Source organism: Theropithecus gelada, chromosome 1 (assembly GCF_003255815.1).
Source record: "Theropithecus gelada isolate Dixy chromosome 1, Tgel_1.0, whole genome shotgun sequence".
In the NCBI taxonomy this organism is placed as follows: Eukaryota; Metazoa; Chordata; class Mammalia; order Primates; family Cercopithecidae; genus Theropithecus; species Theropithecus gelada.
The window spans coordinates 184,391,881-184,405,763 of record NC_037668.1 but is presented as its reverse complement, the minus strand read 5'-3'; the positions used below and the strand labels follow the sequence as shown (position 1 = coordinate 184,405,763).

At 44.6% G+C, this 13,883-nt stretch overlaps 1 protein-coding gene across 3 annotated transcripts in view; it reads left to right on the top strand.

The window, feature by feature from the left end:
• Positions 1 to 13,883, top strand: part of CACNA1E (calcium voltage-gated channel subunit alpha1 E) — a 402,433-nt gene that overhangs the window by 234,711 nt on the left and 153,839 nt on the right. For all 3 annotated transcript variants that reach the window (XM_025385803.1, XM_025385786.1, XM_025385794.1), the window contains one exon: positions 11,473 to 11,576. In XM_025385803.1, the coding sequence (XP_025241588.1) occupies positions 11,473 to 11,576 (104 nt within the window). The remainder of the gene's footprint in view (positions 1 to 11,472; positions 11,577 to 13,883) is intronic.

Below are 13,883 nucleotides of genomic sequence, written 5' to 3'. Positions count from 1 at the left end.
AAAGTAAAAAGGGATTCTTTCCGATGTTTCCCAGATTGGAGAAACAATGAACATGATTACTTTATCATCTCTATTTTGTTTTAACCTTGTTGTGCCCCAAACTAATGGGGATTCTCATTTGGAATGAGCTTTGTGTATCTTTGGGGAAAGAAGAGAGCCAAGATGAATTTCTAGGGGGGCAGCAGGAGAGTGAATAAGAGAGTACAAATCAAGAGATGAGAAAAGAGAGGGGGGTTGGGAGTGGCAGAATTGAAACCTGAGAGTTAGAGTCCATGAGAGAGAGGAGAAGCAGAATGAGAAATATGGAGTCTGAGTGGGAAGGAACCCCACATCTGTTGTCTGATACAGGCACCTACTGAAGGGAGGAATTTGGCATCAGTGTTACTCACAGATGGTCGCCTGACACAGTGATTCCTATAAATAACAATTATATGGCACTAAGGGAAGTGGATGAGGCTACTTACAAGTGGAGGTGACCAGCCTGGGGACTGACTGTCCCGAAGGTCTGTCAAAGAGATGAGGGGAGGATATTTTGTGCACATCTGTAGCTCAGTGTGCTATGAGAAACTGACCTCGTAGGGCCATCTTGGAGCGACTCACCCATGTACCCTCAGGCCTTCAGGTCATGGATAGGCATGTAGGACTGACATTTCATTATCACTCCATCAACGCTGATGTAGACTTATTGAGCATGTCTTTCATCGATGCTATCTTGGGTTCCAGAGATACAAATACTTACAAGCCATGGTTCCTTGCTTTCAACCTGTTTTTATTAAGGAATAGGAGTGTTTCCTGTGGCCACAGAATAAGTGAAACTAACTGTCCTGGGGCTTCTTCAGGAAACCAGTGGGGCTAACCAGACTTATGTAGTGTTTGATACACAATTATTAATTAAAACAGAGATGTTCAGTGATAAATTAATTCACCTTCTGCTCGGAATTCATTGAGGAGGGAAGAATGAAAGCCATGAAAAATGATTATCTGAAGCTTTTTTCTTGAGTGTCTGCTCTTATAGGCTGTGCTGAATATTTGAGTTAGCTAAGTGTACTTGCTGTATGTCAACAGAGATGACATTTTACAGGTGATATATTTATTTCCAGAGAAGGAAACTTATATAGGCTTGTGAAGCAGAAGAATGCCAGCAGGTTTCTAATCTCCTATTAGTAAACAACATTATCGAGAATCTCCTGTTTGCAGAGTAATATTCTAGGCATTGGTAGAGTGAACACAGAAATAAAGATGCAGTTCTGTCTTTAAGAAACATTCAGCCCTAATGGGAAGGGAGGACCAATATGTAAAAGAGACAGAACACATATAAAGAAGGTCTATAAATAAGTGTAAATAAATGCCTGAGTGCAGCACTTAATGTTCTGTTTTCTATTATAGGTATTCGTACTCATGACTTAGCCTTCTTATGGATACTAAAGCCCTTGAGAACTGTTTTTCCTTTCTCATTCATCTTGTGCAGAGTACACACTCAAAAGTGTTGAATGAATATGTATGCTACTGTGAGGTGTGCCTGATTGCTGGGGGAATTCTGGAGTGAAGTAGAATGACATGTTTAGGGGAAACCTTACGGTGGCTTAACAGTGTTTTCAAGTATGAGAGGACTTGTAATGGTGGAGTAAGGGGATAGGAGAGAGAAGACAGAAGGAAGAGTTCACAGGGACTGAGCAAAACCAAACAATTTATGCCACCATTCAGGGTCCTCCATGATCTGATCCTTCAGGCCTTACCTTGCCTTGCTTGCTACCACCAAAGGCAGCCCTCTGTGGTCTTAGCATTCCCACCTCTTTCTCTCTCCTTGGAATATCTTCCTCTGTTGATTGGCCAAACTGAATCCACCTTCCACTTCATGTCTGGGTGAAAGTACAGTCTCAGGAAGCCTTACATGACATATCTATCCTTGCTCCTATCTTCATTAAATGCCAGTGTTTGCAGGTCTGATATCAGTGGTCCTAACCTTCAGAGGACATGAGAGACAATCGTGGTCTTCAATCTCAGGTAGCTTTCAAATGAGATAATGAGGCAACACAATTTTTTTTTTTGAGACTGAGTCTCGCTCTGTCACCCAGGCTGGAGTGTAGTGGCGTGATCTCAGCTCACTGCAACCTCCATCTCCTGGGTTCAAGTGATTCTTCTGCCTCAGCCTCCTGAGTAGCTGGGACTGCAGGCATGCCCACCCGGCTTAATTTTTGTATTTTTAGTAGAGATGGGGTTTCACCATGTTGGCCATGCTGGTCTTGAACTCCTGACCTCGTGAACTGCCTGCTTCGGCCTCCCAAAGTGCTGGGATTACAGGTGTGAGCCACTGTGCCTGGCCTAAGGCAACACTACTTATATACAAAATAATGAGAGGGTACAGGGCTGTGTATAATTAGGTGCTAAACAGAGTGGACAGAACAGAAGAGCTGTGCAGAGTGGATTGGAGGTCAGAAGTCCTGCATTCTGGTTCTACTTCCATAACCAATGAGTGGAGTATCTTTTGGCAGTCACTTGGCTTTTGAACCTTGGTTCTTCTGTAAAATGAGGGGTTTGTGCAAGATTCTGTGGTTCCTTCCAGCTCTAAAATCTGTAAGACGATGTAGGTTAGAGTACTTATATTAGACTGAGTGGAAAATAGTGATTTGTTAGTGAGAGGGAGAAGGGAACATCAGGAAAAGCAATAAATGATGGCGACCAGAAGGATTGATCCCTGACAACCATAGGACAAAGTGGAGAATCAGAGAAGGACTGGTTGAAGAGAGGTTACCGTGGTATTATCCAGCATGCTCTTTCTGGAATAGGATGGGCATTGCACAAAACATTCACAGTAGAGGATATATGAAGCCTCCTATACTCTTTTGCTTTTCTGACACTCACCTCCTCTCTTGTTCTCAGAGCCCTTTCTGGTGCTTGCCCCTCTTTAAAGAATACAAATCTCTTATCAGCAAGCACTGTAGAAGGGGCAAACGGGTGATGTGCTTTAGCCCATCACCACTGGACACGTTCTCTTTAATACTGTCTCAAATTCACCTGCTTTGGCTAATCTGCATATGGTGGGGGTGGTGTCAGAGCAACACACTGGCCTTTTCCCAAAGCAAAGCAGGATCCCAGCCTGGATGGCCCAGCACAGGGTCAACTGCCTCTGTCCTGGCCCCCCCAGATCGTCTGCCTCTCCAGCACCCTGGGCTGTGGTTGCAGAGGGCCTTCTTTTTAATTTTTTCTAATAATCATTGTTTTTTCAAACCCCGAAACAACACTTTGTTATTGCATGAAAGTTGCAAAGTATAAAAATAATTTTAGGAATAACTCATTTCTACCCCCTCACTCCCCCCACAGGTTATCACTATTAACATTTTTCCCTGTTTTGACTAAAAAAGGATTTCTTTTAAAATTCACCCATGACCCAGAACTATTTAAATAAACTGATTTTATTTTGGAAAAAAACCCTAAAACGTTTATTATAGAAATTTTCAGTCATGCAGAAAAGTAGAGAGAATAGAATATTGAAACCCTGTGTAACCCAGATCAGCCCCAGCAGTTACAAGAAGACCTTCTTAAGAGGATCCAGCATCTCCCAGTTGGGCTTCTGCATCAGGGTTCAGGAAAGGAGAGGGGAGGGATGGGATAAACATCACATGACATCAATGTTGGAATTACTAGGATTTAACCAGAGGGATTTTAAGCACAATAGGACCCTGAGCCCTGCCCATATTGGAGGTGCCCACTTTTGCAAATTCGGCCACAGCAGCTTTCATAGTCCTATGTGGCACCGCTGTTTGCTCTTGAATTGCCCTCCCAGGAGCGTGGATGGGTGTTCACTGACACACGGGTACCTGCCTGCCCAGTGCCAGTGGTGAGGGCTGCCCACATCTGGGGTGGGCTGTGCCTGCCCTTGCAGCTGCCTGGCCAGAGCTCCTGACCCTGGTCTCGGTAGCATCGGGTGGCAGCTTGTAGGTTGGAAGGAGGAGTGTTTCTTTCTGTGCTACTCCTCTTTGCCAAACACTCTGCTGCATTTTCCTGCTGGCAAAAGAAGGGGAAGAATAGGTCGTGAAATGTGGTTCTGGATTACGGCACTGCTGCATCCTCAGTGACAATCACTGACACTCTGGACAGCGGGGAGATGGTGGCTGCATCAAGTCCAGAGGATTCGGAATGACCAGAATGTGTGGGAAGCCTTGCTTACTCATAACGGCCCCGGCTAAGTCAGATGCTGCCTCCAGAGATTGTTTGTGTGGGGAGACTTAGTGTGTTTATTAAATATACTCAGGGCTCCAAGTTCCAGTGAAACACCCTGCTCCTGGGCCTGGCAGGCTCAGCCTCCTGGCTGGGTGGCAGCAGGTGCTTATGTTTCACTTGGAGCTCTAGGTCCTCATTCTTTCCTCTGCTCCCCAACCTTTGCCTCTTGCCTGGGGGCTGAGAAGACAGCTTTCATTTTTCTGGCGCAAGATCCTAGTGGTGTCTGTCCTATCTGTCTTTTGTTCTTCCCTAGAAGGTGGTAATGGTATGGGTAAGATTGCTTTTAAGAGTTCTGGAACTAAAGCAGGCATGAAGAGTCAAGGGTTTGCAAGAAGTTGACCCATTTTGGTTCTAGATTGTGGCCCCAGATCTGCTGATAAGTTGCTTGGATCCTCAGGGAAGTCGCTTTGCTTCCTTGGGGCTCACTTTCTTCTATGGAATGATGAGTTGGATGACTTGTTCTCATCATCCTCTTCCAAGAGTATGACTGGATTTCCTAGTCTGCAGGAAACCCATTATAGGCATTTAATTGCCCAGTGACATGTGGGGTATGCTGTACATTGTATCCTTTTCCTAAAATGTGGTGTGGTCAGAGGACTCATACAGTGGCTTTGAGGTAGAAACACCATCCAACTGGTGTGACTCAGGGGAGGGGTGTTGCCAGCTTTGTATGGTGGTCAAAACCCTGATAGGATGCCTTAAATCAGATTCCCTAGAAACTGATTGTGAAATTGAGCTTCTTGTGGCAGTGTTTTAATGAAGGACTGCTCTTAGGAGTTACCCGTAGATATGTGAGGGAAGCAGAATAGGTCAAGGGAAAAACTAGGCAAAGCCTCAGCCTGGTTCCATGGGCAGCCCAAAGTGTGAATTCCACCACAGCAGTTGTCTTACCCAGTGGCAAAAGGGCTGGGCCGTTGATAACTTCTACATTAGGTCGTTATCTGTTATAGCCCCCCATCATCACCAGCAGGGGCAGGAATAACATTCTAGGTGAAGCTGGTCTGTCAGGCAAGGGCAAGGCATCTGAAAAGTGTACAGGGGTGAGGCTGATGTGAGTTATTAGCAGCCAACAGTTATGTAGCAGCTGGGGGATGAGACATGGGCGAGAGTGCCACAGAACCTGCCACGTCCTTACTGGTGAGAGCCGGAGAGGGAGGAAGGCAGGAGCAGGGTGGGAGAGGGCTGTCCTGGGTGGCTGATTCCTGTGGATGGCTCAGCACATGCAGGGAAGTGTTCAGATGGGATTTCCAATTAGGCCAATCTAAGTGATTGTTCTAAAAGTTGGGGTGATGTTACATTTGGGGTGGGAGATAGAGTGCCTAGGAAGCGACATGAGGAAAGCCTTAGGGTTATCTGGAGGCTGGTTGTCCAGTGATATTTAACCTTTTCATAGTTAACCTTTTCACTGCCTTTCTGGCTTCTGCTGTCTCAGCCAAGGTAGTTTCTTAGACTCCCGTGTGATTGTTTTCCCTGAAAGCTTCAGCACATCCTTTTCTGACCTCCTGGACCATGCAGGCCCACCTGCCCCAGTGCCCTGTGCTCCCTTCATAGCACTGACTGCACTCCAGAGTTAAAGTTACATTTGTGTGCGCACTTGCTTCATGGGTGTCTCCCCCATTAGATCACAAGTTTCAAAGGACTGGGACTGAGACTGTCTTACTCATCATCCTGAAATCATAGAAAAGTATCTGTCACATAGTAGGTGGCCTATGAATGTGTTAAATAAAAAATATGGCATTTCAACTCTAAGACATGGAATCCAAGTCCCTCGGGGTGGGATAGGAGCTGTCACACTTAGTGCTGGAGGAAATGGGAGCCTAAGGGAGGGTATGTTGGCCTGTGAGGTGCAGGAGACCGGATGTGTGGCTATGAGGGAAGGTGTGAAGCAATTGAATCAGTCCCTGACCTCTTTCCTTCCCCACTCGCTGCTCTGTGAATTTTCCTTTCCCTGGGAGTGGTCAGCAGAGGCTTTGGACAGATGCTTCTGAGGGATGAATGCCCTGGCTTTTTTGCTAGCCTATGTTGGCTGCTCCAACCATCTCCTGACCTGAGCTCGGTTAATAATTAAGGAAGCCGAAGATCTCTCCTTGAGATGGAGCCTTGAGTACAGCAGTTCTTAATCAAAAGTCATCTTGCCCCCCAGGATATTTGGCAATTTTTGATTGTTGCATCTGGAGAAGTACTAGTGGCCTCTAATGGGTAGAGGTCAGGAATGTTGCTAAGGCACACAAAGGACAGCCCGCATCACACAGAACTGTCTGTCCACAGGTGCTGGCAGTGCGCAGTGGAGGAAACCCTCCCTAGGCCAGCCCTGCTCTAACCAGCAGGTGCTGCTGCCAGCCTTTGGAGCAGGTGTCTTCCAGAGACCCTTTGCTTCTGAAAGGACCATGGAATCAGCATCTGCCTTACTCCCAGCCCCAACACACTCAGCCTTCCCACTCAATCATAGGCAATTCAGCCTCCCAGGTTAGAGCTGCTCTGTGAAGAGGGTGCACAGACAGGGAGAATGTTTTCCATGGAGCCCTGGGGAACCCCGTTAGAGACCTGTCTCTGGGGCTGGGGGCTGGGCCCTGCTCACATAGCCTCAGCTCAGGGGACCCATGGGGCCCCTTTCCTCCTGCTTGCTGTATCTCCATCCTTCTCTCCAATCCTCCTCCCACCCTACCTTGTAGCATCTCCCCCAATCCCCTGGAGATTAATGTGATAATTGCCATGTGTGCCTGTTTACACAGGGAGTGGGTGAGCTCGCCACCCCCATCAGTCAGGTTCCCAAAGGAACACATTCCCACAATGTCAGGACTGGTACCCGCTGAGCACTCCTGTGCAGGTGGGCTGCCGCCCCCGAACTGCTTTCTGTCTGTCATCACCCTCGTCGTGCGCACGTGTGCACGTGTGTGTCACTCAGGGGATCGGCAGGTGAGGAAGATGGAAAGCAGCCAGCATGCCAGTCTAGGGAAGAGCTGGGTGGGGAGGGTGTTGGGAGATGGGAGGAGCATCAGTGCCCCATGTAAGAGGACACTGACCAAACAGAAGCGCTCTTCTGTGATGCCTGACTCATAGTAGGTGTTGCATGAGTGGTGTGGGATGGAGGGGCTAGCATTTTCTGGGCAGCATTCTTTGCAGGGAGGGCCCTGGTTTCCCTTAGCTGCTCCACAGTAGAGGCCTGGGTTGTGAAGGTTCTCGTGGGGCCAGGATCTTGATTGGAGTACTTAGCATGGCTGTCCCGTGTTCCTGAAGGAAGAGTTGCTGGGGAAAATAGAGTGCAAGTCTTACATGAAAGGAGCTTGTGAGAACTGCCACTCTGTCACAGAAGCTGGGGGAATGCTGTAGAGAGAGAATGAGTGATTCTACCTCTCACTCACGGCAACCTTCCTCTCTTGCACCTCCTGCTGAGACAGAAACGTGCACACCACGAGAAAGAAAACAGTCACCACGAGAAAGAAAACAGTCACAACTCCACTGTTGAACTGGCAACTTCACCCCGACTCCCGCTTCAGATGCTTTCTGGGTACTTGCTGCCTCGAGTTGTCAGTTGCTGCTGCTTTTTTTTAATCTCAAAGGACACTTGAGTCGTTGTTTCTCCTACACTGGACAATTTTGTTTTAATAATGATGAACCAGAAGGAGATTGAAGCCCCAACTGGCCTCAGAAAGAGCCGAGCCATTTTGAAAAAGGGAAGCACGCATTCCTTTGCTAGCCTGCGTCCTGCCGAGGTGTGTCCCTTTGTCCTACCGGGTGTGTCACTGACCCATGGACAAGCATGCAAGGGGAGTGGAAGCCACCTGGCCAGGAAGAATGAAACAGGAGGGAGAGGAGCAAGGTGTGGAGAGGGTGGGGCAAGCCTATTAAAAGGCGTGTGATAACCTACAGGAGCTGTCAAGCTACTTTCTCCAAAAGAATCTTTTAAGCTGTCAGTCATCTTCAAGAACCCCTAGGGCCTTGCTGGTGCTGGTGTCGTCCCAGCTATTCTTTTTCTCCTTCTAGTTCCCATCCTCCTCCTTTTTCATCCAGCAGGCCCCAACACTGTGGTGGATAATGTTTGCGGCAATTCAGAGAAATCTCCACAGATTGAGGGGGGCTATCAGAATGAACTGTATCAGTGTATTTTTAACAGGAGAATCTTCTTATTAGAATCGTGGACATTTTTTGATTAGTTGACCATCTATGTGTGCCAAACCCTTAGTTAGGTGCCAGATACAGAAATGAGCAGACAGTTAAGGTTTCTGCCTGAATATAGGTTGAAGCAGCACCAAAACATACTCACAAAATGCTGAATCAAAAGACACTGCTCATCAATGGTTTTTTATAGAATTGAGAAACACATTCCAGATTCTGACCCATTGTAGTTCCTACATTTCATAGACTATATTCCTTGATGTGTTACTAGATTTTCTCTGAAAATGAGGGTTCCATGATCAAAAGTGTCTATGAAATGATGGGGTAAACAAGGTAAATAATGTTCTTTTTTTGTGGATCTCGTCAGAGGCTCAGAAGAAAGTATAATCTGCTGTGTTTCCCAAATGTCTTTGGTTACAGAAGCCCTTTTTCCACAAAATACATTAACTTCTTACAGATCTCTAGCAATGACAACAATGTAATTTTGGACATCCTCTTTACAGCATCCCTTGCAAGTAGTCACCCGTTTGAAATTGCTCTGAGCCACCCTCAAACTGTAGCTCAATTATTTAAGAACAAAAATATCTTAAAAGTCACAATTTCATCATTGCTATTGCTGATACCTGCTAATGTTTATTGGCAACAAAGTCCTATCTGGGTGCTGGATATAGACTCAGTTTTTCTTGCCAAGGAATGTTGCGGTGCTGGGGGGTTTGGCCGCTGGCCAAGCCATAGAGTGAATAAACCCTGTTAATCTGGAACTCTACTGGTGAACCATCAGAGCTAGCCAGCCTTACAGAAGGACTGATTTGTGATCATGAATAAACACAGAGCTAGCTATACAAATATCATTGCAATTCATTTTTCAGCTCATAGGGAAGGTCCATGTCTTAACAAACTCAGAGAAAATGGCTTCCTACCTCCGTTAAAACCCTCCACAACTCTTGACATCTAGTTCCTCTGCATCTTTCTGCTAATATTCAGGAACAGTTTTCTCTGAGTTCTGGCCCACATCTTCCCTGATTGTATTTAATTGACCAGACCTGATTGAACCAAAGAGCTCCATCTTACACACTGAAATTGGCAGGTGTCTGCATCTGTCCCTTCCCATTCAGAAAGTGTTTTCTTGTTTACTTTTAACTTTTATCCTGCTTCAACTGCAATTATCTCTCTCTGAATAGTGTAGGGGCAGAACAAAACACACAAGTTTGGTGAAAGGAGATTGCCTTAGAAGCTGTTTTAGTGGTGTGATTCTTCAAATACTTAAAAACAGAACTAGCATTCAACCCAGCAATCCCATTACTGGATTTGCTTATAACCCAAAGGAATATAAATCATTCTCTTATAAAAACACATGCATGCATATGCCCATTGCAGCACTATTTATGATAGCAAAGACATGGAATCAACCTAAATGCCCACCAGTGACAGAATGGTTAAAGAAAATGCAGTACATATACACCATGGAATACTATGCAGCCTTAAAAAGAATGAGAACATGTTCTTTACAGGAACATGGATGGAGCTGGTGGCCATTATCCTTAGCAAACCAACACAGGAACAGACGACCAAATACTGCATGTTCTCCCTTATAAGAGGGGGCTAAATGATGAGAACACATGGACACAGGGAGGGGATCAACACACTGGAGCCTTTTGGAGGGTGAAGGGTGGGGGAAGGAAGAGGATCAAGAAAAAGCAGCTATTGGGTACTAGGCTTAATACCTGGGTGATGAAATAATCTGTACAACAAACCGCTGTGACATGAGTCACATATAACAAACCTGCACATGTACCCCTGAACTTAAAATAAAAGTCAAACTGTTTTTAATGGATGAATAGACTATACAGTGATAGCTGCCATGATTGGTAAGAGGCTATATTCTGCAGACTGGAATATTTGAATGGGAGATAATTTGGGAGAAAACAAGAGAATGTCACAGAAGTCCACAGGAAACATGAGGACAATGAATCAAAATACGTTTTCAAAATTTAGTAGTGAGGGGGGAAAAGGTAAATTGGAGGGACAAGAAATACTTTGCCATAGAAATTCTGAGTTCTCGTCTTAATTTTACTAATTTAGCTTGTGAGTTTTAGGCATGGCATTTGACTTTGGCCTTGTTTTTCCAGTGAATTAAAGATAAAATATCTGTTGTAAGTTTCAAATGGGTCTTAGAGTTTGTGTGTGAGAGAGTGGGTGGGGGGTTGAAGGGATTTCAAAGCCCTGCATATGTGAAATGCAATTCAGGAAGACTATTTGGAAAGACTTGGAGGTGCTGTCAGGGGAGGAAGAGTCAAAGGGAAGACTGAGAACCCTTAATTCAGTGGTACAGCTTTTAGAGAGGGTCCCAAGCTCTATTTCAAGGTTCTAATAAGACATCCTGCTAAGAATTGCTTCTTTCTTTTGTTTAAGTCATAAGATATAATTCTTCCTCAATCCCTGACCATTGAAGGGTCTTGCAACTGGTTCGTGATATGAGAATCCAGAATATGGATTTGCAGGCATTTTTTAATTCACTGAGTGTTAACATTAGAGTGCAAGTGATCACTCTTCAAATCTAGATTTGTTCCTTGTTCTGGCCAGAGCCTTGCTGGGGCCAGGCCTGGGCCAGCTCTGTACTATTGTACTGTGATGGAAGAAAGCAAGCTGGGTCCGGGTCAAGGGCTGAGCAAGACACAGAGGACCCTAACATTTCTTCTAAATAATCCTGTCAAGGCCTTTGCTAGCATCCATGGAATAGATTGGGCACAACCTGCCTTTGTCTTTTTGAGAATTTGCCCAATTTTGTGTGCAGAGGCTTAGAACCTACATTACCAAATGCTGTAAAACCAGTGGTTGTTTGCATGACTTTGGAAAAGTATCTGACCTTTCTGTATTGTCTTCCCATGTGCTAAGTGAGGGTGTGAGAATATTCCAACTCAGTATATTAGGGTGAGGCTGATGCTATGTTCTTCATTATGTACATGGGATATTGTGAGCTAACTCATAGTAATGCCAAATTGGGAATGGAGTAAGGCAATATTTAACTGTATTGCATTGCGCTTGTTATATCACCCTCTGTGAAGCTGCAGGAATGTTAGCTTTATTTATGGAAGATGGCTTTAAGTATTAAGGAACCATTTTTCTTTCTTTCAGACCAATGATGCCTTAGGAGCCACCTGGAATTGGCTGTACTTCATCCCCCTCATCATCATTGGATCCTTCTTTGTTCTCAACCTAGTCCTGGGAGTGCTTTCCGGGTGAGCCAGATGTTTCTCTCTTCTTAACTCATTTGCTGACTGCTAACTGTAAACTAATACCTCTTGACTCATGGCAGATTCATTCATTTAACCTTCATTTAGAAGACACTTACCGAGCAGTTCTTCTGTGCCAAATGCTTTCTAGATGCTGGGAATACAGTAGTGAACTGTCGTTCTAATAATCTTGATTATTTTCAGGAATTAAAAAGTCTTGACCTCAGGCACAACACTGAACACAGTATCTAGTGAGAGTTCATTTATTCATCCACGCTTTCATTCAGTAACTCAGCAGTCAGAGACCTATGTCAAACATTGTGCTGGTTGTTAGGGAAATAAAGTTGAATTAGACACAGGCTTTCCCTCAAAAGTTAATTACTCTGTAGTGTATTGGGCATCAACTCTCATATTTGTGGCTTGAATTAGTTTGTACAAATCTGCAACTATTTGGTGTCCAATACCATGGTAAGCATTGCCAGGAGCACACAAAGTATAAGGTGTGGTTCCTCTCCTTAAGAAACATGTTTTGCTAAGAAGATGATGCAAACACATGAAATGGAGAATAGTTCTTTTACTGACTTATACAAGATATAATCATTTGTTTTGAGGAAAGAACAAATCTATGTAGTCTGAAGTCATCAGGGATAGTTTCATGAAGGATTGGGATTTTGCTTGGGTTATGAAATATGTAGTAGGATTACACAGACTATATGGGAGTGAACATTTCAGGAAGGGGAACATTACACCGTAAGCAAAGATGAAAAAATGGGACTTGTCATGGAGTGTGAAGAAATTATAATGTAACATCTTAGGATAGCCAAGATGGAGATATATTTTAGAGATTCTTTTATTTTTCTAAGCAAAACTGAACTTAATTTTTTGTCAGAGTGGCATACGTTCTTCAAATGAAAATTTATAAGGTGGTACTTGTGTTTAAACATGGCAGATTGAACTAAGTTGGTCATTTCTTGAAACTCCACTAATACAGAAAATAAATTTTAAGAAGGGCACTAGGACAAAGGGAACAAGAGGAATGACAAGAGATGAGAGATGTCAACAACATTTTTGAACATAGGAAAAAATTGGCAACTGACAGTGGTAGGAAAGCTGAAGTTTAATTGTTTAGGGAATACCAGTATAAAAGCAAACTGATTGTCCTTCAGAGCCCTAGAAACACTCAGGAATTGGAGACACCAGGTAGGTCTGAGAGCTGGGGTAGGCATAGTGCTAAAAACAGGAGGATTGATGCAAAGTCCTTGTAAGGAACATTAGACTCCTTGCCCTACCCCACTATAACCTCCAGGCAATGCTGACAGATATCTGCTTCACCCAACCCCCACCCTAGCAAAAGTTAGGAGACTTAATCTCTGTAGATGTGGAATCAGAGAAGCCTGGAATTGTACCATCAGGTACACCTGAGAGTAGTGTTGATATGTTGTACTGAAAACAGGAGGGCTAAATGAAAGTCTACAAACTGAATGTGCATAGTCCAGCCCACTTCTGCTTGACTCTTAAAAACATAGCAACCTGGTAGGAGTTGAGAGGATTCCTCTCGTGGGAAACTGTCTGTCTGAAGAGAAGGGACAAATTTATACTGATATTTGGGGGAGACCAGAGAAACAGGTTCCCATCTCATCATCTTTGGTGAGACTCGTTATATTAATTACCGGTGGCTGCTTTCAACTAATTACTGTAGCTCTGCAGCTTAAAACTGTGAGAGAAACTTTATTCTCTTATAGTTCTGAAGGGTAGAGGTCCAAAATCTGGCAGGGTAGTTGATATAGTTTGGCTGTGTCCCCACCCAAATCTCACCTTGAATTGTAGCTCCCACAATTCCCAGGTGTTGTGAAGGACCCGGTGGGAGGTAATTGATTCATGGGGGTGGGTCTTTCCCGTGCTGTTCTCGTGATTAAGTGTCACAAGACCTGATGATTTTATAAAAGGGAGTTTCCCTGCACAAGCTCTCTTCTCTTGTCTGCTGCCAAGTGAGATGTGCCTTTCACCTTCTGCCATGATTGTGAGGTGTCCCCAGCCATGTGGAACTGTGAGTCCATGAAACATCTTTCTTTTGTAAATTTCTCAGGCTTGCGTATGTCTTTATTAGCAGCATGAAAATGGATGAATACAGCTGTGCTCCCTCCAAGGGCTCTAAAGGAGAATTGATTTTCTTCCTCTTCTAGCTTCTGGCAGCCCCAGGCATTCCTTGGCTTATAGCCACATCACTGTAATCTCTGCCTCTGTGATCATATTGCCTCTTGTTCAATGTCTGTGCAGTTTCCCTCCACTTTGCTCTTCTAAGGCCACTTGTCA